The following is a 26,207-nucleotide window of genomic DNA, read 5'->3' as shown; positions in this document are numbered from 1 at the left end:
TTCAATGTGGAAAACATATGTCTGTAAATCTGTTCCACTGTTTAAAAAAAATCTGTCAGCATCTAGCATCTAGTTTTATATTGCTCACTTTCAGGGTACTTAGATTTTAAAACATAAATAAATATTTTAAGTTTGTTTTTTATTATTTTATTTATGTTTAGTTATCATTTCATTATGTTTGTTCTGTTATTCCTCAACATTCGTCCGTAAAGTACCTTGAACTGCACTACACTGCAGTGTGAAAGGTTTTCACTGACTCACAAAACATAAGCATTTTTTTTCTGAAACTGTAAAGATAATTTATACAATTTCATTACTGAGACTGAATGTTTATGAAGTATAACTGTTTGTGTCTTTCAATCAGATTAATGGCTCTCATGAGTGAGAAGTGATTTCCGTTGTCTCGGTTACTAGAAACCCATCCAAGATAGAACATCCTAACATGTCGCATCTTGTTCTTGTTTCATGTTCTTTGTAAGTCAATTTTCATTGCTGTGTTTGCCGGAGGTTGCATTGTAGTAAGCGTACAATGCTAAATGTGTCAGAAACTGAGCCCTACCCATTTCCTATTAACTCAAGAGACTCTTGGAAATGAAAACTTCTGGTGATTATGACATGAACACAGCTGGCAGTTACATCAAAGAGTATTTATAGTATTGACAGTGGAAGTGATGGCTCTGCAGCAGAGTGAGTGTATTAACTGTGTATGACTCAGTGCTACCTTTTCCATGGAAGTAGTCTCTGTAGTACCTAGCTCCCAGGTCTACATGCTCTATGCTGTACAGTTTCAGTCTTTCCAGTCTTGTAGCCTGCTCTTCAGTGGCCACCTCCACCACTGACACGCTGGCGTTACTCTTCCTCAGCCATCCCCTCCCCCCGTCCCCTCCTCCTCCATCTCCTCCTCGTTCTAATGACGAGCTGAGGAAGCTGATGTTGCGCTCTCCGTGGCCTCCGGTTTCATTGAGGAAGTGTGGGCAGGAGAGAAGAAGTGGACTGGAGCTCTGGGCTCCAGCGCAATCTAGAGGGTCCACGCCCAGTGAGGGTGTGGTGGAGCCCTGGTCGAGGCTCAGAGTCAAATCCTCGATGCTGGAGTAAATGGGGTCGTTTACACTCGCTGAGGATCTGGAGACCGAGAGAGATACTGAGGCTGCTGATGCTCCCGTGGCCGTGTTTCTCCTCTGCGTGACAAAGCCGCGCTGAGCCGCTGCCTCGTGGAGGTCAAACAGGATGCTCTGAGCGTCAAAGTGGACAAAGCTTTTTGGACACACCCACGATTTATAGGAGGAATTGATGGCAGCTCGTGTTCCCCTGTCCTCAACAGTCTCTCCTTTCCCTCCATCCAGCTCCCCTCTATTGGAGCTCCGAAGTTTCCGAAACAAAGAGGAGGTGCCCAGCGACGACTCTGTCCCTCCACTTTTCTTTCTCACTCTCTCAGTGCCGTCTTTCCTTCCTGTCTCTCTGTCTTCCACACCTGTGGGACCAGGTGAGGGCGCTGAGGGGAGAGGTCCAGGTGGCGAGTCTGGAGCACGCAGCAGCTCGCCCAGTTGTATGGGTGCAGAGCTGCGCTGGTCAGGCCTCTCCTGGCGGAACTGGCTGATCATATCAAAGAAGCTCTGGTCAGGGATGCCTTGGATGTCAATGGAGGAGGTGCTACCGTATTCCCTGAACCGGTTCCCCAATCCGCCATCTCCTCGAGCCTCCACCTTTATGCAAGCAGAGGAGACAATTTCAGTGTGTGATAACAGCTCAGTGGTTAGAACATCAGCCTTTTATCGAGCCAGGAGCAGATTTTAGACAGATCTGAAAGCTGTCAATCAAACCAGTCACACAGAGAGCTCCTCAAATAAAAAAATAAAAAATGTAAAAAAATATATATATATATCAGTGCTTCAATGAAACAAGAATAAAGGCTGAACAATGTCTAGATTTCTTATACTGCGGATTTTATAATTAAGTTACAATTAACAGTTTGGTATATATTATTAAAAAGCCAAGTGAATCCGTAGTACATTTTGGACTGACAGAGAGTAATTTAAAGACCTCACTCTAACGTGTGGTTTGCTTTTTAGTTTCTGTCAGTTTACTTAAATCCTGGCAACCTGCCAGAACCTACACAGACATATTCTTAAGATGTCTTTATCAGATGTCGGATTTCTTCTGCAAGTGGGCTGAAGGTAAGGGAACAGCCAAAAACATCTGCAACATTCTCATTAGGTTAGCATGTCAACCCATACTAACTACAGCTGAAAATAAATAAACCTGCACAATAACAACATCATGAATTCACAGAGCAAGTGACATGAAAATGTAAAACTTCACTTCATTAATCACATTAAAGTAAAGCAGGACAGGATTTTAAAACCGCAGATGTGTGATTTCAGCATAGCTTGAAAAGTTAATACCATTAAATCTGCCTGTCAAAGCTTGATAAACTATTTGTTTAAATGTTAATGGAAGATCATCTATAACCGCAGACATGTGCCACAGCATCTGTGATAACAGAAAGGAGTTTAGACTAAACACGCAGTAACAACATTAAGTTTTTAAAGTTTTCTTGGACAGTGTAAATATGTCCACAGAGCAGATTGCAGAGCTGTATCACCTGCATTCAGTCGCTGGTGTTTGTGGATGCCAGTCATTGTGAAGTTGGTTTGTTAGAGTCATTTAACTCAATCTGGACTACTGCTAAAAGGAAAACAATTAATCCAGTTAGGACCTACACGTGTAAAAGAGACACTAGAGGGAGATTTCACACTCACCTCATTTTCATCTTGTTCGCTCAGCGTCACTTCACTGTTGGAGCGCTTTCTCAAAGGTGGGAACACTCTGAGGCTGAAAGGAGAACTTCTCTCACCGCCAAACTCTCCTACATCCTTGGACCTCCGCCGGGGCAACCTGGCGACTCCTCCCCGCACCAGCCTGAAGTCAGACAAAACTGATAAAACTGAACCGTCATCGCCGTAGTGATTGCCGCCAATCTGCCCATTCTCAAGCAGCGACTCCCGGGACTGAGCACGGCGTGGAGGCCATTCTGCGATCCGTGCACGGACACCCATTTTGGGCACAGAGATGCGTGGTTGGACGACCGGGTCAGAGGGACTTAGCGCCGGGTGCCCATTAGGGGTGTGACGAAATGGAGTGTGCTGGGGCAACCCTCCTCCGCCTCCATCGAGAAGGTCTGAGGAGGTGCAAGTTACCCCTCTGTCTCTGTAGCTATTCATGACACCCCAAGAGAGCTCAGGGCCGGGGGGCAGGGGGCTGGCATCCCATATTGGGAGGGGTGCTGGGGAAGGTGCTGTTACGACCTCCAGCTCCCAAAAACATTGCTTTTAACAGGGAGGGTGGGAAAGACTTCACTGGTCCATCCAATCTGGAACCAGGCCGTCCTCCTCCTTTTCTTCTTGGATGATGTCTGATGCAGATCTGAGAGGAGAAACAACAACAGGCATACAATCAGGAAAAATATTAAGACAAAGACAAATGTGCCTTAAAAGACACGGAGATTTTTAAATCATAAAGCCTGTGTGACCCATATTTTCTCCACAGAGTCAAAACTCAGAGTCACTAAACTGTAAAACAACGTAGGACTGATAAGCCAGAGTGAGAGAGAAAATAAGGTGAGGGGATATGACAGAGGATTTCTCCCATCCAGGCTAATCTTCAGGAGGCTGACAAGGGATATTATTATCACATATGGCGTGCACACACAGAAAGCCGCACACCCACAGGACACGAAGGCTGCAGCCGCTCTGCTGCAGATTAAAACCTCAGAAACACTAGCTAATTTTATCAGACAAGAAAGTAATACAAATCCAAACAGGGAGAGTGCACAGACAGTTTAAATACACTGAAGCATTTTCCCACTGCATAGATTACAGCAGGGCTCAAAAATGATCTTTGAGGAAGGGGGTGACTGCACACATAAACACAAAAGTCTATGCATTCTTTTCTTATTCTGGGCCATTTGATGATTGTTTTGTATTTTAAGCATGAGTAAATGAAACCCCCCAATTTTTTTATATACCAAAAAACAAAAGCGTGCTATATTTGTGTTCGCTATTATGTGACGGTCACAAAGAAGTTACTCTGTTTCTACTCTTTCCGCAGCGCGACACTAAACAAACAACTTTGTGTGGTTCATAGTTTTTAGAAGAGAGAGAGAGAAAGAGAAAGCAAAAGAACACTTTAGCCAAAAGGGTGAGGTTTGGTAAAGTAGATATCAAAAGTCAAGAAAGTGGGTGGAGGAGACTGGAACACTGCTTGGTGAAACACAACAGTATGTTTTAACATAACACTCACACAGCACCAAGTCTTAAAAATGAACTAGCCTTATAAAGACTTCTGTTTTCGCTCTTCGGAGGTTTTATGGTTACATGTTCATCGAACAGGTACAGGAATACAGTCACGTCCAGCTTACTCTGTCAACCTGAAGACTGGACTATTCTGATCTTCCGTCATTGTGAGTGCAGACAATATACTGAAGTCATGGTTGCGTGTTTTTGGTTTTGATTTCGTTGGTACTTCAGGGTGACCGGCCAGGAATTTATTATTTTTTTCCTTTTTTCATGATGTGGTTATGACTCGACTGCGTGACAGCAAGAAATGATAATGTGCTGGCATGGTGGTCCATATGCAAATGTAAAGAGAGACCCAGTAAGGGATCTTGGCAGTACAGCTCTGCGGTGAAAAATGTTGGGACGCTGCGTAAAAAGTTAATGAAATCAGAATGTCATAATCTTCAAAATCATTTAAAACCTCACATTTAACTGAAAACTGACTTGGAAAATTTACTGAGAATTAAACCAAACCCATAGTCATTTGACTATTGCCCTGGAACCAGGAGGGCAATAGTCAAATGACATGCTTTGGATCTTTCTTTCTAAACAGAGACCCGATAAACCTTCACTGCGGGTGACGAACAGTTAAAAGGTTCACTTTAGTGCTTTGAAGAACATTTACTTACATTTAAGTAACTACAGCATAGCATATAAGTATTGAAGAGACTGATGTGGATTTATGGTGTTGTTTGTGCTCATTTGACCAACTCTCGCTATGCTGTGAGAGGGATTGTGGGAATTCAACCAATGCAGAGGCTACAAACAAAACTTTGCCCTGGGTAGAATACTGATTGGTTGCAAAGAAAGGGAGTGACAGCAGAGTTCAGCATGAAGACAGTGGCTGCAGTGGACAGTTTCAGTCTCATCTCACTACAAGACGTTGACTTCTATCTTCTCTGCAGTATGTACTGTCAGAGCCATGAAAACCAGAAAACCGGCCTGCATTGACACTGGCAGACATATTATCCTTGTGCTGTCAAGACAATCCCACTTTCTTTGTTTTTTTTAGGTGTTTTTTCTGATAACCTGCAGCTATCAGAGCATTTTGTAGCCAAACTACTGCTTACCTGGACAAAGAATGCACATATTTAACAGCTATTTTGGATGAAACAGAAACCACTGGTTACGGAAAAATTTTAAGAGCTGCAGATACCAACAGGGAATTTGGCAAGTGTGAAAATGTGATAAAATGCAGTCTCAGTGGGGGGTTACTTATTATTAATATGATATTCAGCTTAATGTCTGAAATGTAAATGTGCTTAATTCTCTATGCTGCAGACAGACCACTAGAATTTTTCTCTTTCCTTTATCATTCTCAGGTTTCTGTCTAATCTCAGTCTCCATTTAGGTCTCCATTGTGAGGTTAAAGCTCTTATCTATATAAGGCTCCTCACAGTGAATAAGCTCATCATCTGCATATATACATTTATAAAATATGCCCATAAAGTTCCACTGCTCACCATTAAATTTTTTGTACTTCTTTGGAGTTCCATATTACTCTGCTGTTATACTTAACTTTCATAAAATCCTAGGGTTTCATGTCCCCACTTCCATCATATATGCCACTCATCTGTTACCTGTTTCTTGCATCACATTCAACCGTACGTGTCATCACATGGTGCTTTCACCTCACTTTCACCAGTTGCCAAACTCATGGTCATGGTTAATCAGAGAGGAGCAGTACAATTTTACTCGTAAGACAAGCGCTTTAAAAAATGTAATATGATTCAAACAACAGCAGGAACACACACTCAAACACAACGAACCACTGCATAATTACGTCCAGCATTAAAATTTAAGCAGTGACACACTACACTGTTGCGCACAAAGCTGCAATGGAAGCTCCAGAAAGACAGGAGTTAAAACATTTAACTATTTCCAGTGAGAACGAGCAGAAAATGTGCTCTCTCCAGCTACACGTGTCTTTGTGAACTCTACAAATGTCAACTCCTGGGGTGGCTATCGCTTTACAAAGTCCAATTTGCATAACGTTGAGCTTTCCATTGTGTAAAGGCAGCTCACAGTGGTCCCAGTGTCTTTTATGATACACAATGGCTTTTATGAGAGCTAGCTCAAGTCCTTTTTGGCATTAAAACCGCATTACTCATACACAACACACGCACATGGGCAACATCAACAAAACTCATTCACGGCAAACAGAATCTCCCTATCGTCATACAGCCGTGCGGATGTATCATGTCTTTGTTTTTACGGAACCACAGTCACTTCCGGCCCAAAGACGCCTGCTCTGATCATGCTTTCTGACAGAGTCCTTCCTCTTTCAGAGGGCTGTCCTGTGATCCACTGAGGCCCAATCGCAGATTATCCGCCCCAGCTGCCGGAGCGGGAGAATGGCTTCATTATATGTCTGAGGTGCCTGATGAGAGAAGCAATGTAGAGAGTGTGGTCTTCTTTATCAGTGACCTTTGCCAGAACACAGCTCCTTAGTGAGAAACACATCTGATTAAAGCTGTTCTCACACATAAACTCCGGAAAACACCGGGTGAATCAGGTCGGGACATTTTCTGAAGTTGTCCTTTCTCACATTTACAAGGAGATGGTTCAGATCAGCTTCTCATTAACAGGAGCTCCCAGAGTGAGTGAAGCCAACATCATAGTGGCTTAAACCTGCGTTCTTTGTAATGTAGTTAGTTCAAGGTCTGGAGCAGTAAGGACTTCAGCCTTTGAGGTGCCCCTCTGTGAGGTAATGCAGTGCATATGTGATCTACAGCCATGCTACAGGCACTGTGTGGCAATACTTGGTCACAGATGTGCTACTAACATGCTGTTGGTTAGCATGTTTGATGTTTAAATACTGTAAATCTGCGAGAGTACTAACAGCTGCCGATGAGCTGTAAGCAAAAGTAGAGCTGAGGCTGATGGTAATGTTGTTAATTTTCTTAAATGCAAACTCTCAGGACGTCAAATTCTCAACTCAAAGTCCAAGTTTTTCTTAAGTAAATGGTACTGAGACAAAACAAATGCTGTTGCTGTGTGAGGAAGAAACCTCCCCATCACAAAGATTCACTTTCACCTCATGCATAAGTAATTAGCAGTAAGGAGCTAAAATATATTGTATACCTGATGGTGGGAATCTTGAGAACCAGTTGTATTTAAAGAAAGAGAGTATTTTTTAAAGCAAATCAACATATAAAATTGATCATTGACTGCAAACAAACAGGCAAAAAAGGAGACACACATGGGAGGGGAAAAAAAGACTTAATCTCCCTCCTCTTCAGTGAGAGGAGGGCAGACACATCCAGCACAGTCTCTGGCACCGACTTCAGAAGATAAATAGCAGACATTTAATGCTTTTTAATTACTCACATACAGTAATTAGTTAGCTCAGGGATGTACCTCCCCTGTTCTGGCTCTCCCATTCACGCTCTCTCTCGCGCGCGCTCTGCTCACCCACTCCGGCTTGCCCAGCATGATGCAGGCTTGAATCACGCACCGCAAACACACATCGAGGCTGGTAATTACACTGCTTAGATGGTAGTAATGACAGAGCGCGCAGAAGAGTGCAGCTTCCAGCGGAATGAGTGCAATCACTCTGGAGGAGGAGGTGCTGCTCACTGGTATGTCAAAGCAATGCAGGCAGACCTGAGATCAGAGTGAAATGTGACCGATAAGGAGGGATGAACCAGACGTATGCTGGCAACAAGAACAAAGACGAAGGGGCTTCTGATGATATAATAACAGGAGATAACTCGCCAAAACACAAAAACAAACTCTCTGGATATAAAACATCTGCAACACTTACAAACAGTGCAAACAACACTAGAGTGTGAGCTACATCATGGGCTGGTTTGACACACAGATGGTGAAATGTATGACTGGCGGACAGGAGCAGAGTACAACATCTGGCATTCATGCCACCATGACTGCAAGAGAACAGGTCAGGCAAGAAGATGCCAGGTCTCGACTGACCCCAGGTTAGTCATTATTAACCCGATATGATATAGAAGTTAAACAAAACATCTACAGCTGATCTGAGACAGTTTGACAGCCCTCAAATCAAGCACAAAAACATGATACAAACACCTTTGTTAATTACTGGTCCTTCACTATCACATAACCTGCTTTCAGATAAGAAAATAAGGTGCAGTCACATATGGACAAGAGGAATGACTCATCAGTAACTCGTACATATTAAGACAGTGATTGAGGAGATTTCTGCGTAGGAGATTTTTCTCAGAGAACGTAAGCTCTCTGTCACGTATTTATATATCATTTACAAACTTTGTACCCTGGCTGACTAAATGAGGAACTGTCATAGTCTGGGTTTGTTTTTGTCTGTGAATGTGTTTCAGACGGTGTGTTAATGGTGTGTGTTGTTTTGTACACGTTTCGATGATCTGTACATGTGGGTGGAGTTGCACATTGATGTATTGTTGATTGTTGCCACCTTTGCCTGTTAGAGGTTAGGTCCTGGTGGTGTTTTACATGACTATTAGAAACACAGAGGAAAGCCTTGTCAGTTTCTTCTTATTGCCTTGTAATAGCAAATACTTTATATGTGTAAGTATGAGAGCTGAAGTTCTCATTCATAAGCTGACACTTACATGGCTGTGCACCCATTAAATGGATTATTTAGAGTTGAGCATGTTGGTTTTCTTGTTTGAAAAAGTATGAAGTGAAACTAAACTGAATGAATTTTTTGATGTAGGGAAAACAAAAGTGTGTTGATGCTGACCCGAATTTACTGACCTTTACGTCATTAAAAATTCAACTATGATCTTTTTTCTTTAATAATTAATGACTGACAAAAAATTCTAGGGTGTTTGGTGTGAACACGAAGAAGAAGCATGGCCTAAAGGGCAGTCAGAGGATGAATTGAGGGGCTGCACTATAAGATAAACAAGCATTAATTTTGTCATGCAAAGCAACTCTTACAGAGTCCAAGAATAAAAATGGAGCTGGATATAGACATAATACATCCACTTTAAAGGTGGCTTTGGTCAAAAATAACAAGCCAATAGTAAACTCTTCAATAAAAAGAAATCCTCAGTGGATTTCAGAAAGGTCAGTGCCATTAAAAGGGAGTGACTGTGTGTTCAGTGTGTGTTCAGTGGACCGGACGGCGCTCTGCAGTGGAGGAGTCAGGAGGAGGCTACAGGATGTCTGCAGGTGTCTGCCTGCACCTCCCTGATGAGACTGAAGAGGCAACCTTTTTTCCCTCCACAACAACAGATTTGATAACCAAATTTGATGTTGGCATACGTGGCAAATGGAGGCTCTGCTTCTGACAAGGCAGCACTGTCAAAAACCAGCTGTTAAAGATCCACATTTTCCTACAACAGGAAACATCCTCTAAGAAATAATTGCAAATCCAGCCTTGTTGCTCTGATATTATCCCAACAGACTGCACCCCATGACCTATTCCAAATTAGACCTATTCTTTACAGGGAAATCACATTCTTAATGTGAACCAGGAAACACCAAACAACAACAATACTTTCAAGGAAACACTTTAAACAACACTAGCATTGCAGCACACCAGGCTGGAAGGAAGCACACAATGAATACCTCTGACTCCGGTCTCTGTTGGGCTCATAGGTCCATTTGAGTTATCTGTAGGAGACATCTCTATCTAACACTGAACTTTACTAAGCTGCTCTCCACTCACTTTCCTCCCCAGCCTTTTCCTCAAGTCTCTCCTGACCCCACTGTCATTGTCGCCATTGATTTCCATCTACTTTGCTTTTGCTGAAACCCGCTGATGTCGCCAACGTCACTTCCATCTGCCTGTCTGTCCGTCAGGCTGCTGTCCCAGGACACTAAAGCAGCTCGTGAGGCCGAGGAGGAAGAGAAGCAGAAAGACCGGGGGTTGGGGTGAAAAGAGCTAGATTCATTTAGTGCGCACACACACGCACACGTGCACGCGCACACGCACACACACACACACACACACACACACACACACACACACACACACACACACACAGGCACTGACGTAATGAGTCTAATGATTTGCATCGAGTTGGAAGATCACAAATTGCAGTCCACACCGCGATTCATCATTCACTGGTTTATCTGTGGTAGTGGTGAGAAAACGCAGCTGAACAGAAAGCTGAAGGGATTGTTCAAAAATCACAGAAGGGAGGTCAAGATGATTATGAAAGTATTCACATATTGCATCACTTGATGTTTCAATTTCCACTGCCGCAGAAAAATTTCTATAAAACAGCACCGCTCATTTCCGCACAGAACATGTTAGTTCCCCTTTCTCTCAGTAGTCAACTTGCCAGGAGCTGATGATGACAATGATGATGATGATGATGATTCAGTGAACTGTTAAAGGGCATTTCAGGAAAAGTCCCTGCAGGAAAATGGTCATGAACCTCAGATGCTCTTAGCAAAAGCAAAAGCAGCTGACTTAACAGCTGTACTGAAAGATACAAGCACACTGCACCATAGTCTCTGCTTCTACATGTAGTTTCATGCAAAAAAATCTGCCACGTAATCAACATTTCTGAAAAAACACGTCATTTGATTTAGTCAGTTTGGGCTCTAAAACATTTTCTGTTCGCCTTAGGTTGCACACTTGAAGATTAACCGATTAATCAAGAATAAAGACTTAGCTGTAGCCCTGGCACTTATCACTTTTCTGGGAAATGTTAGATTCATTTAATTTATTTAACTAAATGTGTGAAAAATCCAGATTCTTAATCACACTGAAGATAAGATTATATCAGATTTATTCACAGTGAAGTAACACATTCACAGATATTAACAGGATAGCTACAGCGTCCATTAGAGATTGTGAGAATGTCCATCTCCTGTAAGAACAATTATGAGGTGGTTTCATGTGCAACACAGAACCGAGCGCAGGCAAATAGTTGCAGGCACACTCAGCACACACACACACACACACATCCTAACTTATTTACGTTTCTTTCCATCAAAATGTCACTAATAATATTTCTCCATGGTGAATCTACTGCACTTTTCTAACGATTTAATGTTGTCTTATGCTGTGTAAGAAGATCTGATATATGTGTAAATTGCAGCACGATGAAAAGTACATGTCAAGACTCAACTATATATTTTAAGAATAAATTAGCCTGAGCAGTAACAAAATTGAATTTATGTTAGAAAAGGCTTTGTGGGTGAATGCAGACAGCTCGGAGACAAATCAAAATGCTTCCTGAAGCTAACAAAACAAAAGAGCTATAAATCAGATTCACACATTCATGACAACAACCAGAGTGAAACAGAGCAAAGCAGCTGTTACAGAAACCAGAGAGACGGCTATGGGACACTTCAGGGTGTTTTCTGACAGTGGCTGCATGTGTAGCCCCCCTTTATGCAAGCAGAGTACATGTCAAGTGACCTGCTTTCCATTATCAGTACAAAATGCAGATGAGGAAGTGCTTTATCTCCTAGAGAGCAGTGCAGAGCTGACAGCTCCCACCTCCACTGCAGAAAAATATTGAGGTTATCAAGACAATTAACCTCTGATCGAGTCTTTAAATCTCACTTTGCTTATACCCAAGAACTATGTTCAAACTCAACAATGGCTGTACAACCGACACAAACATCCATTGACAGTAAACTGTTTCAGATGGCTCATGAAAGTTTAGCTCAAGAATCAACATTATAAAAAAATAATTACCCATGCAGATACCCATCACCATTCATGCTAATTTTACCTTTTTTGCCCTCAGCTGTGCAGGCGAAGCTTGTGGTGACGTCTGACGTCACTGTGCAGGCAGAGGCGGCCCGGTTTTTCACTCTGTACAGACAAGGCACAAACATCTTATTAAAAAATGATACCAACTTCTGTTTGGTGTTACATAATTGTAAAGTTTCTTTTATAATGCCAAACAGGTGAGCCTAACTTGTGGAATAAAATGTGGCACAATGTTTTCAGCTTTTTGCATGTCATATAATCTGTGTGTGGTATTGATAATGTGTGTATGTGTAGCTGTAATCAGTTCGACGCTCATCAGAGCATTCACACAGACATTGTCTATTGTTTGTGAGGAGTACGAACAAAGAGGCTCAGGGCGGTCTATCTGTATTGTAAACAAGCTGGCAGACTCCACAACCAGTCATATGGTACAATAAAAAAATATTACTTAAAGTGAAACCATTGTTTAATGAACCCATGTTTGTAATTGACTTCTTGGATAGAGGAGGGGAAATTATGTTGGATGATTGTTTTGCAGAAAAGAACAGCGCAGTTTGTGATTTTTTCCCCCACATATAATCAGATTTATACAGCTAAATGGAAAAATGTTCCCAAGTACAGAGCCCTGCATCAGGGATACAACACGGAGGAGTGAGGAAAAAAAAGAAAACTAAGACAATATATCAGCTATATTTGCATGCTAATGAAATACTCGCTTTTATTGGTCATATGCGTCCCATGGAACAGTTTCTTTTTTCTATTTAGTTAAGTTTGCACTTTCAATCTTGAAGGCACTTATTGCTCGGGTTTGTCAAAAGGAAGAGGGGTCAAGTCTCCACTTCTTTTAGTGATTTAATGATTAATTTTGGCTTAAAGCTGAAAAGTATATAATTCAGATTTTTACAGTTATCACTGAACTATAACATTTTGTGATGTATGTCTTAGTCACACAGGCCTGGAGACTGGTCAGTGACATGCTTGCTGAAGGTTGCTGGCTGGAAATATGGTGCTGTTCCCAAACCCTCCTTGTGTCTGCTTTGGTTGATAGTAGACTGCCTCGGTCTCCTGGTGGAAGGCACCAACTTGCCTGCAAACACTCACCACCATCTGCTCCCTCAGCAGTAGTGAAACTGAAAGTGTGTAACATAAACCAGAAGCAAAGATTCTGAAGTAAAAGTGGTGCCTCACCAGTGAAACCAACATGGTTCAAAAGGCACACTTTTAATTTGAAGGTGAACTCTTAAAAGTTTTAAAGCTACTTTATCGTTGAGTGTTTGCAGACAGGTCAGTCTCATTCACTACAGCAATCTGCTAGAGACCAAAGCATAACAATGAGGTTTCAGGTGCAGCACCGACCGATTTCACCTAGTGACTGCCAGCAACCATGATGCAGTCTTCAAAGAAGTTTGTATACACACAAGCAAGCAGGTATGCAAATACATTTAAAAACATCATTTAAAGTAGGCTTTGCAAAATTCTTCCTGGAAAAAGTTCTTGATCTGCACAGAGCCGTAAAGAGAAACAAACACACAACACTGACTTGATTAACTTCACAATCCACCTCCATCCTCAACCTCTGTCTTAAACATAGATGGAAACACAGAAGATAAGTGGAGGCAAAGTGAAGGAGCTTAGTGCTCTGTGATTAGAGGCTAAACAATGAGAAGGAGGGCCCTTGAAGTAGGACATAAAGATAGGGGAGAAGGGGGGCCAGAGAAGCAGCAGACATAATGTCCTGAGGGGCAGGCCCATTACTGTCTGGCAAATACAGTTCTGATCAATAATGATCAATCAGAGTCCACTTATCCTGCCGCACAAAGTGTAATCATACTGTCTTTTGGTAGTGGGGGAGAGCAGGGGTGGAGCAGGGTCAGTGATTGCATGAGCATCTATTTTACTACAACAGTGAGGGTCCTTAAAGCTAGCAGCGTCAGCACAGATTTAAGGCTCAGGCTTCACTCCACTGCACTGAAAATGAAATTAAACTCAAAGTGAAAACTTCCCAACCATGGAAGACTTTGCACCGCAGACCCCTGAAAGTAATTACACCTGCCTGTCAGTGTAAGACACTGTACACACACACACACCCGCGCGTGCACCCTCCCTCTCTCTCTGAAGGACACATTATAGCAGTAAAATCAAGAAAACACTCTCCCTAACATCTATGCAGAAGCATAGAATGAAAACTAGCTCTATGTTTACTGAGTACGCCTACACGTACACAACTATTCACATCAATTTTATTAACAACTGGAAAAACAGCAGATTTATTAACCTTTTAAATTCCCTTTTTAACTTAAAAAATACATCCATGTGAAATAAACAAAGGAGTGAATATTTGGAAAACTTAAAGACAACAAAAGAGCATCATCTTCTTCATCTGACAAAGTTGTACTGTTGTCAGAATGTTTCAGGGAACAGAGTTAACGCTTTATTCGTTTTTCAAAAGTAATCTCACTTTTTACTGCAGTAAATTACATGAAATTTTATGTAAAGTTTGAGGAGAGTTGCAAAACATATGAGCTACACCACATCACATCACAGCAGGGAAACAAATATGATGACATTGCTGCATCAAGACCCAACCACTGTGGGGGCTTTTTAAACTTTCTTTGTTAAAGCAGACTTTCTGCCTCAGGCTCTGTACATGCTCACATGGAAGGGAGCATTTAATGCTTTCTTGTTACACAGTAAATGGACCTATTGAGAGTGGCATAGTACAGTCAGAGACATTATCAGAGGACAAGTAACAGGGACCTACACAAACACAAATTTCGACTGTCACTTATTTCTAACACACTTTAAAAATAGTACATAAAAAAGCCCATTTATGTCTAAAACTTTTCCACAGCTTAATGAAGCAGTCATGGGAATCGCATACGCCCATTCGTAGTGCAGTCCTCTTATAAACCACCTGCATGCCACAAAACACGTTAGTGAAAGGAGATGGCTCTGCTGCATTGTGTGGTCCAGTGGTCCTGATGAATGGCTGTGTCAGAGCAGAGCACGCTGCCGTAGAAGTTCAGAAAATCCAATGAATACCATGGATGAAGACAAATGACCTCGGTGGCCCCCACAAGCACCACATGTTCACACCACTAACCCTTCACATGCAGCAGAGAGCAGAGATGAGCTAAGAGCAGGTGTTCACAGGTCCCTGTTGACCGAGGCTTTAGTTTTGTATATCTGCACGAACAGCAGTGGAGTCACTGTCTGCTTCTGTGATTGCTGCCAGAACAGGCCTGATCCCCCTGTGTGTATGTCTGTGTACATATGTTATGTTTTCAGGACAGTGGGATACAGACTTCAGTGTGAAGCTATAAATAAATAAATTCTGCTTAGGACGTTTCAGAGAAGAACGAGAAATTTTACCTGCAGAAGATGTGCAGCAACCACTGATGGCATTAAAAGAGTGTGTGTGTGTGTGTGTGTGTGTGTGTGTGTGTGTGTGTGTGTGTGTGTGTGTGTGTGTGTGTGTGTGTGTGTGTGTGTGTGTGTGTGTGTGTGTAAGCCTGCACCGTCATTAGTATTATGTCGTGATTAAGATGGGATTAACACTGATGCAATTTTGCTGCGTCAGTGTTCCTTCGGAGTTAAGCCTACTGACGTTTTTACTTGACACTGAAACATCATCAGTGTCTGTGCACATCGCTGCTCTTTTTCCACACCTGTGCATCAGATAATGTACATAAATTTTTCCCCACACTAGCCTCTCACTGCAGAAATTAACAGATTACCTAAAAATACCCAATATATAATAACTTTAATATAAAATAAAATTAATAAGGTGAAAGGTGAAATCAAGTTTTTTGTTAAAGCATAAAGATATTAATTTCTTTTGTATCCTACTGGATTCTTTAATTAATTGATGTGTTTCACATGCATTTTTCCTTATGGCGATAAATATTATTTGAAAATATGTAACTAGATGTAATTCAACATTTCTGGTGGTTTAATGCCACTTTGAGGAAGTTGGAATTGCTTATTTTGTCGGTTAGCAAGCAATTATTTAGCTTAGCTATAGCTAAAAGGAAATACTTTTTAGGCTTTTCCCAGTCAGTGCCATCATCTACATTGCTCATACACTGTAAAATATCTAGATCTAATATCTAGATTCCAGAATATTGTGTGTACGTTTGCATGTTTACATATCAAACAGGAGCCTGAAATGTGTAATGAGCTCACATGTTTCAGGACAGGGAGGCCCCCTACAGAGAGGGTGGACAGCCCCATTCACACTCTAATGCTTGGGAGGGGGAGACATAGCAGCTTCCCTTTTACATCTCTGTTCCCATGCATGACCCCTCTTGTCTTCCTCCGCTTTAATTAATTCACATTAAAATGAAGCCGTGGGTGGAAAAAAAGGCAAAAAAAGAGAGCCAGGTTTGCTTCCTTCTTCTATGTGTCACACAATAATGATGTATGGCTCTGTCCCACTGTCTTAAAAAGATATCACTGCATACGACAAATACATCAGGGTGAGAGCTGGGCTGATCAATCAGCATTTAATCAATACGAATCTGAGACTGATGAGCCTCCCATGCAAATGTACCCATATGTATTTGCAGTGTAAGCGTGCTCAGTTTGCATTATTTGACACAAGCAGGGTATGACTCAGCTCACATCACATCATGGCAATCCATCAATAGATTCAGGCTGTGATCATTTACTCAAAGCATTTTACGTTAAAAACACCCAAACTCTATTAGTCTTTCTTTCCATAATGTTAAATCATGAAATAAACTTAAACACAACCAGGGCAACTCTTATCTGGCATCAATTACCCTAACATCAACAATCAGGCTAAGTGATTACATGCAGGTTTAAAAAAATAAACTCCAAATCAGACATTTCTTAATGTCTAAGAAGTGAATGAAGTCCACAGACTGTGGGCTTAAAGTCTGGGCAACACAGGAGGAAAATAAGCGATGAAGTCATGTGTAATACACAGGGCTCCTTTTTACCAAAACCACTTGGAAATGTTGCTGTAGATGTTTAATCGCTATGCTGGTGCTGGTTGCTATAGGAACGTAAAGGTGCAACAGCGAGAAGATGTACAGTGTAGGCGGTCGGCTGCAGGCAATCAGGACACACAACCCGAGAGCAGAGCAGTAAATAATAAAGGCACAGCACGGTAATGTAGATAACATGTCCATCAGCTGGTTCCACTCTCCAAAGCTGAAGATCTTTAAAGGCACTGGAGTTGATCCTGTTATTTTATTATTTTACTATACTAAGACATGTTTTTTTCCTTCCACTGAGGACTATATAGTCTGTCCATCTCTAACAACAATTTCTACATGAGCACCGAAGCATGACTGCATGGCCGCTAAACTGTTGAAAAAGCTAAGTGGCAGAAAAGTGCACACATCAGCAGACTTCCTGTTACTTGTTTTTGTTCCCATAACATAATTCAGCCTGGCAAATTCCTGGCATTTTATAAGGATGGTCATGAAGGACACAATCTTTGGTGGACTTAAAAGCCATACATCAAACTCTTGAGCTTGGCTTTTATATCTATAGCAGGGGTCTGCTATGATGTTACTGATAGTGAACTTTATTTTATTCATAAGGTTAGTTAGTAGAATTGCCAACCATCCCATAAAAACCGGAATCGTCCCGTATTCAGAGAAAATATTAAGCGTTTCGTATTGAGCTAAAAAGGAACACAGTTTGTCCCGGACTTCAGCTACAATGGAAAAAGACACAAAGCTGGAGTTATTCTGTGTCTTTATGCTGTCAGCTGCCTCTTCTTCTCTCATTCTCTCCCCCTCCCTCTCCTGTTTCTACATCAATCATGAAACTAATCAATGATCAGCTGATCGGCTTTTCTCTCTTGTTTGTTTATCGCCCACTTTGCACCAGAAAGAGGAAACCAGCGGATGTCGTGCTAAACAACAGCAGCACGTTAAAGCTTGATCAGCTGTTGTTAGAATTTATTTAATATTAATTTTTAGTATCAGCTGATGTTTGCTGGAGCCACAGCCGTAAAAGCTGCTGGTCATGATATCGGTTTGGATATGTGGTGAGAGGGAAACATGAAGATGAAACCAGGAGATGTCCTTACTGAATCATCAGGGCTGAACAGGTGATGGAGAAACAGGTTTACCTTTTAGGTGACATGAGTGAGTTGAAATGAAATTATGAACTGTTTCTGAGAGACAAATAACACCAGGATCCTTTTCTAAGTAGCTGACAGCTGGTAACTGCAGGGGCGGATAAGCAAAGTTTTGCCAGGGGGCCAGGTGGGGCATTAACAGGGAAAGGGGGGCACAAAGAAATGTGTTTATTTCTTATTCTCATTTAAAATGTCTAGCTTTTAATAAATAACTATCTGAATCTTACAACCAAAGTTTTTTATCTGACATAAGAGGTATAGAAATCATACATACACCAACAAGACAGTGTACATCACTGTCACAGCAGTGTTTGTTTTTATTCAAAGGCTTTATGGCTTTAATACCTGGTGGGCTGGTCTCTAGTCAAAATGCCCGGGCCGATTTTTTGTCCCAGTCCATCCCTGGGCATGGCACGCAGTCAATTAATCTGAGAAGGTGCATTTAAAAAATTAATGGCCGGGGCAGCGGTGCACATCGCAAATGAGCTTGCACAGACACATTAGTTGTGCCGCTTCTTAATGACGGTATCTTAGCTAACAACCCCAACTACCAGAATCGACTTGTAATTGGCTAAAAATAACTTATCCTACTGGTGAGATGGACGTTGCTAGCTAACAGTTTTTTCAAGCGATGTTGAAATTTCCACATTGCGACACTTCAAATGCTCCAGGAGCTGTCTGCTCAGCGCAGCATTAGCACCAAAAGAAATACACGGATACATCTGTAGACTCGAGATTGATCAAACCAGAAAGCTTTAATGAGCAGCTGGATTTGTCTCGCATTAATTGGCTGAGTTAATGCCAGTTAATGCGACATGGAAATGCAGCTGATTGAACTGAAAACCTCAACTCTGTAGGGGTCAAAGTTTGCAGAACTATGAACGCAGCTGGAATTCATAGCTGTGCGTGTTCATGGAGCTTGCATTTTCACCTGCTGGACATCACTACCTGACAAGTTTAGCTGTCTTCAGAACATTGCAGAGGCCTTATTGACAGTATTTGGCTCTACATATCTGTGTGAGCAGATTTTCTCTCACATGAAGAGTGTCCTCAGGTAGCCATGTGAATGCTGGACACTTGGAGACCTGTGTCTCTGAGTGGGAGACCAGAGATCACATTAACATGTGTATCCCTGTATTAACAAACATGCCATAGGCCCAGTTTATTTTTCTTATCGTTGTTGTGAGGAGACCATAAATAACATTTGCATTTTCTGTTGTACAGTTCATTTGCTGTTATGGAGTTCTTGTTATGGATAAAAAGTGTCTTTTTTTGGTTTCAAAATAGCTGATAACTATTCGCTGATAGCTGCAAACATCTGAGAACAAATATAATTCTAGAAAGTTGTTCTATATAGTGTGTAACTGTTAGTATAGAGTGTTATTAGCTATTAATAGCTGCCCAAGCAAAATTGACTTATTTTATTCATACACAACAGCAGTCGACTTTTGATTTTAAGATGCTACACAGCTTTTATGCGCTTATCGCTCTGTGATGGAAAAATATTGACATGGAAAGTTAAACTGGGGATGTCCCTGTGAACTACTGTGTTATTGTAGTACTTGGTAGGCTATGGGAAAACAGTCAAATAATTGTGCTTAGGAAGGTCGGTAACTAAGTGAAATGACCCTGACGTACCTGTGCTGCAGCCATAATAAGAGCTGGTCAAACCCCTCAAACACTAAGTAAAGATGTTTCGCTTATTTTTTTTAAATGAACTCATTCAGCAGAGGATATACTGGACCATTTTTTATTAAAAATATAATACGTAAATAAAAAATATGGCTGTCCCATAATACATAGTGATAAATCAAGACTTCATAACAAATACACAAAGCCTTGATTATACTTTCTTCTGCCGCTAGGCTCTGCTTTGATCAGAGTGACATAAATTTTGCAGTAAGACAATGAGTACATATAGAGATTTTATATCTATATATATATATATATCTATATCTATCTATCTATCTATCTATCTATCTATCTATCTATATATATCTATATATATATATATATATATATATATATATATATATATATATATATATATATATATATATATATATATATATATATATATATATATATATATATGTATGTATGTATGTATATATATATATATATATATATATATATATATATATATATATATATATATATATATATATATATATACATATACACACACACACACATACATACATACATACATACATACATACATACATATATATATATATATATATATATATATATATATATATATATATATATATATATATATGTATGTATGTATGTATGTATGTGTGTGTGTGTGTATATGTATATATATATATATATATATATATGTATGTATATATATATATATATATATATATATAAATAAATGCAGGCACATTGTGTGCTCTATCTTCTGGAAATTGCTGTTTCAATATGGTAGACATTTACATTCACACCATTAAGGAGCCTAGTGTAAGTGCCACCTGGCTCTCTGCATCGCCTTTCTTTTTTTCTTTATCGATGCTCCTTCACACTTTTCCATGACCTCTTGACATTTTCCATCAAGGTTGAGGTAACATGATCAGGGACAGACGCTAGGGGATAATTTTAAATACTTAACCACAAAAGACAGAACCAAAAACCTCTGTGGGGTAGAGATGGCCTCACATGCTGCTAGTATCAGCCACACTCAGCAAACTAATATGAGATTGTGTTGGTTTACATTTCTACTTTACTTCCAAAGCAACAACAGAAAGTGACCTTTTCTGCCTTCTTTCTTCCTAATCATGTAACTGCAATCTTTAGCCCACTGATCACGGTGTTCCCGCACAGAGAAGAGAGGTTTTAGTTACAGCCACACATTGCAATAATATGACAACTAGTTTTGGTGATTGGGATTTTATTTACCCAAGCATAACAGACATTTCTGTTTAACAGTCAAGACACCTGAGCAAAGAGAAACCCTGTATATGTACTATAATGTTACCTTCACTTTTAGCAATAAAATGAGGATGGCTTCTTAGAGAGACCAGCCTGCATGTTCAGTGCTCATCTCATGAAAAAGGAATTTTTTCACCACACAGACATTTTCTCATCATGCAGTCATTCTTTCAGCTCTTCAAGGCATATCATCTGCGTTGGTGGGAGCATCGATTACCATCTAGATCTTGTCAGCCAGCTACCTTTTTGTATCTGGTGGAGACCTGGGCCCTGTTTTGTCTGACTGTCAAACAAACTGCCTGATGCATCTCTGTGCAGTGACGTGCAGATCAGACACAAGATCACAGATTCTTTCATCCAAACTCAGGCCAGAAGGCAAATTCCTGACAAGACTTACACATGTTTCTCTGCTGTAAAGGGAAGATACAGGCTGAAACTCCACCATGGAACTAAAAATAGCTTCCATTGCGAAACATATTGAAACAGATTAATTTGTGTAAGGATAATATCTATCTTTACCCACTTAGGGTTTTTTTTTCCCTGCATACCCGAACACACACAAACATTCCAATAAAGAGACCACATATCAGGATCTGGTTCTGTTTTTAATTTTAGCCATCGTTCCAGAGCCCCTTTGATCACAGCACATTATGCACAATTCAAACATGGGAAATTCCCACCTGGTAATTTAGATAAAAAAAAGATGCTGAGGAGCACATTAAGCACGTTCATTAGCAAAGATTGGGCTATCTTAGAAAGGATGGCGTATTAAATCAGACACTCCCAATGCAAAAACATACAGAAGACAGACAATAAAGGAGGCCGACTGCAGCCCTTGGCCTTCATGGACGTGCAGTGTGAGACAGCGTGTGTGTGTTGTGGCGCTGCAGCTGTAGCGACAGGTCCTTGGGGTGCCTTACACCTTCACAGCTGTTGCAGCTCCCACAGAGAGGTCTCAGGGGAAAAACTGAGGGTTACTGCAGCTTTTCACTGATTAATTCAAAGGCGCACACAAGGAAAATTCTTTGACTCACACAGACAGAACAGGCTTGAGTGTTCACTGTAGTGTTTATCTTATGTTATATTAAGGTACATCTAAAGTTTAACATTCATTCAGTAAATCAGTGGCATTTTGCTTCAGCAGTTAAATATAACGGTGTAGAGATTAACTGTGTATTTCAACTGCTATTTAAATAAATTATTTATTTTTGTTTCATTATCTCATGATGAGTATTGAATGAGGTTTTAACAGTACTTTGTACTTCCTCCACTGCAGGTTTAACAAAGCCCGGACTTCACTTTATAAATCAGTCACTGTAGACAAATTCACATGTCGCTCAGGAGGTTTGTATGAGGGATGGCTGAGCAGTAGAGGCAGAAATAAAGTGGCTTTAATACAGCCAAAACTGAATATGACTGTCAAAAAACAATTATGCACTACGTTATACCCTTTTTCAACACAACCTTTGGCAGGACATCTTGAGACCTGCTGAAACTCAAGACTGCTGCCTTTATAGTCAGTAGCTCCACCCACTCCAGGAAATTACAATTAACTTACAATAAAGTACTGAACTAATTTTAGCAGTGCTTGGTTTAAGAGAACTGCAATAACTCAATATTGGAAAAAGATATTTACCTCCATTTTAAGAGAATGAACTAACTCTCAAACTGCTTAAAAAGGGTTAACACATCCTCCAAACATCAGGCAAAACTCCCCCTCCCTTGAACCACACTTGGCACATCCCCCCAGAAACCTGACCATAAAAGAAGCCCAAAAGGGGCTTTGATGGACTGGTTTGGCAGTTCCTGGGTCCAAACCGAGGCAGGGCCAAGTGAAATTTGGTGGAGAGGTGAAAAACAGGCAAGTTAATCAAATACAAATCTCCAAACTCCAAAAGCACCCTCTATTAAATCACTGCATTTACATTTCTGCAGTGAGTGATTGAACGTGCAACTACCCAAACTAATGCATGCTGATGAATTACATTACAAGCCACAGATCATCTGAAATAAATAGAATTCTATGTATCTTGAGTTCTGTTTAGTTATCAAAACAACTGAAAAAAGAAGGTACCAGTTTAATTAAACATTTCCGAATAAGACCTGGACCCTGACAAAGACTTCAGTGCTGTAGTTAATAATTTCTGACGGAATACTAAAATAATGATCACGCATTATGGCGTGACCGTTGTCGAGGCACGCCTGACACTGCACACTGTCAGTGACACATGACTTTCTAATTGGGAATAATGTTCATGTTTGTTCACCTGTCAAAAAGACGACAGCTCTGAAGGCAGATCGTGACGGTGTTTCAATTACTGTAAATCCATCTGTCATATTCAATCTGTCTAGCACAATACTGATTAGCATTAGCGTTTCCCCTTCAACAACTTAGGTTAGCAGGAGGAGAAAGACCGTGATGTGCAGCAAATACACATCTGTGATTTGTGCTGCTGTTTCCAAATTTTTGCAGCATCGCTATGTCAGTTCTCTTGACTATTTATGAACCTGTGACACTCCTAAAAATTATCTGCCATCTGATTGGGATTAGGGTGCAATTATTCTACTAACGCCATAATTTTTCTCTCATCCCTTAAACAAACAAAAATGGCTTTAGCTTCATATTTAATATTTATTTGCTACCGGTACTTATTTTCCCATGTGACTCTCACCAAGAAAAACACTATCTCCAGAAAACTGAAATATTCCAGATATCATCATGAGTGGAAGTTTTGGTTGCTGCGTCCGTGGCTCTGCTTGTTTCATAGTGATGCACATTTCAGATGGTGAGTGCGAGACTCCATGCGAATGTCCAATTTAGTGCCACTTTTTTGTAAAACCACAGACTCGTTTATGGAGCAGCTACACAACTATGCACCATCTAAACATCTGCCCTTTATGTCAAGTGGACTTCAAAGAAATACAACAGGAATGACTGCTCATCTACAGCTATTTGCGACTGTGTATAATCCTCCCTTTACCAGGACCTCAACTACAAAAAATTTGAAACAAAAAGTAAAAAAGAAACCAAGCATATGAAAGGTTACCTCTCCGCCTGGTGTATCGACATTACTTTCTTTTAATGGTGGAAAGGTAAATACACTCCTGAGTTTCTCTCTGTGTTAAACCCCCACCTCAGGTTGGCCTGCAGCTGGATATAACACTTATGGCAAAAGAAAACATGATTATTTTTCTCAAACTTGTTCATAAACTTGTCTTAGCTATCTTTCTACAACAGTGCTTTCAAAGAGGAGGCAGGAGCAGGAGAGTGGTGATGCCTCAGTGTGTCTGTGTGTGTTCTGCTGGTTATTTCAAGGTTCTTCCTGTAACCAAATCAGGGCAGTGACAGACTAATGAGGCTAAATGATGACGATGCTTCAGGAAGATAGCCTCCAGCAGGGAGAAGAGAAGATGTGTCAAACTGCTGGGACAGAGTCGTGGTTTTCCTCTGGAAGCTTTGCTTTTATAGAAACACTATATCTGGCAGGAAAGAACTGCTCTCATCGTGTATAAGATTTCCACCAGCAGCAGTCAGCGCAATCAAAAAAAAACCTGATGAGAGTCCTGTATTGATTCTTATCTGATGATTATTGATTGCCAAAGGTAAATTATCTTCTTCAGAGGGCAGTCAGAGTGGCCGGGGCTTGTTCTCGAGTCCCTGAAGTGCACGCAGTCTCACAAACACCATCTCTGAGGTGGATATTGTGGGGCTGATGTAAACAGATGCAAGCCCTCATTCAACAGCCTCCTGACCACAGTGGCCAAGCACTCGAATTAAGGGATCATCACAATATTTCCAGTGACCAGATCAGCAAGGGTCAAGCTCGGGTTAAGCTTCAATCAAAAAATTCCTAAAGCCCACTCCTTCATGCACTTCTCTCAAAAAACAGATTATTTAATCAGTGCAGGCACAAAAATGAGCCAAATCAGGGTTTTAAGGCTAAGAGCTGGATTTGGCAACCCAAGATTTTCTAGAAGAAAAAAAAAATACAGACCAATCCATGTTTCCACAATTTGGCAAAACAAAAAACCCCCCAAAAAACAATGGTGGCTGGTGAATGGCCATGGAAAAAATAAATAAATAAAAATAGACAGACAACCATAAATAGCCAGAAACCTGCTGGAAAGCAGAACAATTTTAATGTTTGCACTAAAGAAGGAAATTGACTCAACGTGAACAAAAGCTCAGCGCTCTGCGGGTAAACACGCCTTGTTTTCAAGATTAAAGAGTACCCTGAGTGCCATCCCTGTCAGTTTTGCTGATTAATGAGAAGTGACACTGGTGTCCTCTTTTCTGCAGCCTGCTCCATATTGACAATAGCAAAAGAGCACAGGGTCAAGGGGTGTGTGTTTGTTTGTGTGTGTGTGTGTGTGTGTGTGTGTGTGTGTGTGTGTGTGTGTGTGTGTGTGTGTGAGAGAGATGGGGTTACAGTGTAGTCAAACAAAGAAGGCCTCTGAGATAAATCCAGCTAGTCTTTCTCTCTCTTTCACTTTTTTTTACACTCAAAAAAGTGTGTAAAGCACCTATAGCACCATTGAAAGAAGAGGCAGTTAGGACATTATTCCACAAAAACTTGGTGAGCTCTCAAAGGAACACATGAGCTCTCAGAAACAAGCCCAACTGATGCAGATCATTTCCCCCCCTCGGTTACCTCTAGTCTCCTCTTACCTAAGGGGAGGGGGTCAGACTTTGTATAAGACTAAAAAAAATGTCACTACACTTGAAAATCAAGACAGTGACAACAATATGATTTACAATAAAGCCGTGCCTCTTGTCTGATCTCTTTGAAAACTTTGACTGCCTCCACCCAGTATTTGTGTAGCTGTATGGCCTAGATAAGCTCAGCTAGTGGAGGGAAAGCATGTCAGGGCTGAAAGATAGCGGTCAGAGATAGAGGTAATAGTGCCTGCCGGTTCCTCTGATGCCTGTGAAATGATGGACTCCTCTGGGATTATCTCTGCAGACAGTTTGTACCACAATTGTGGGTTAGTTCAAGATGAAGTGTGGGAATGGCTTGGTCTATTGTGGGTGTAATACTGTAAGGTCAAATTAATCTCAGAGCAAGAGAAAGCGTTTAAACGCTGCTGGATTTGGAGATTACTGTATGTAACTTTTCATCATTTTATTAGCAATACCTGCGTCTGAGTGTATCAGCCTCACAAATGAAGTCAGTCA

General features: G+C 40.9%; 1 protein-coding gene across 1 annotated transcript in view; it reads right to left on the bottom strand.

The window, feature by feature from the left end:
- The window catches only part of sipa1l3 (signal-induced proliferation-associated 1 like 3), an 83,066-nt gene that overhangs the window by 24,507 nt on the left and 32,352 nt on the right, over nt 1-26,207 (bottom strand). The window contains exons 2-4 of the mRNA XM_087851009.1: nt 11,993-12,075; nt 2,760-3,423; nt 722-1,703 (exon numbers count right to left, since the gene is read on the bottom strand). Of these exons, the coding sequence (XP_087707135.1) occupies nt 722-1,703; nt 2,760-3,221 (1,444 nt within the window). The 5' untranslated portion in view covers nt 3,222-3,423; nt 11,993-12,075. The remainder of the gene's footprint in view (nt 1-721; nt 1,704-2,759; nt 3,424-11,992; nt 12,076-26,207) is intronic.

This window comes from Neolamprologus brichardi, chromosome 14, assembly GCF_056152115.1.
Source record: "Neolamprologus brichardi isolate AB-2024 chromosome 14, ASM5615211v1, whole genome shotgun sequence".
Taxonomy (NCBI): domain Eukaryota; kingdom Metazoa; phylum Chordata; class Actinopteri; order Cichliformes; family Cichlidae; genus Neolamprologus; species Neolamprologus brichardi.
This window is presented reverse-complemented; position numbering and strand designations above follow the sequence as displayed.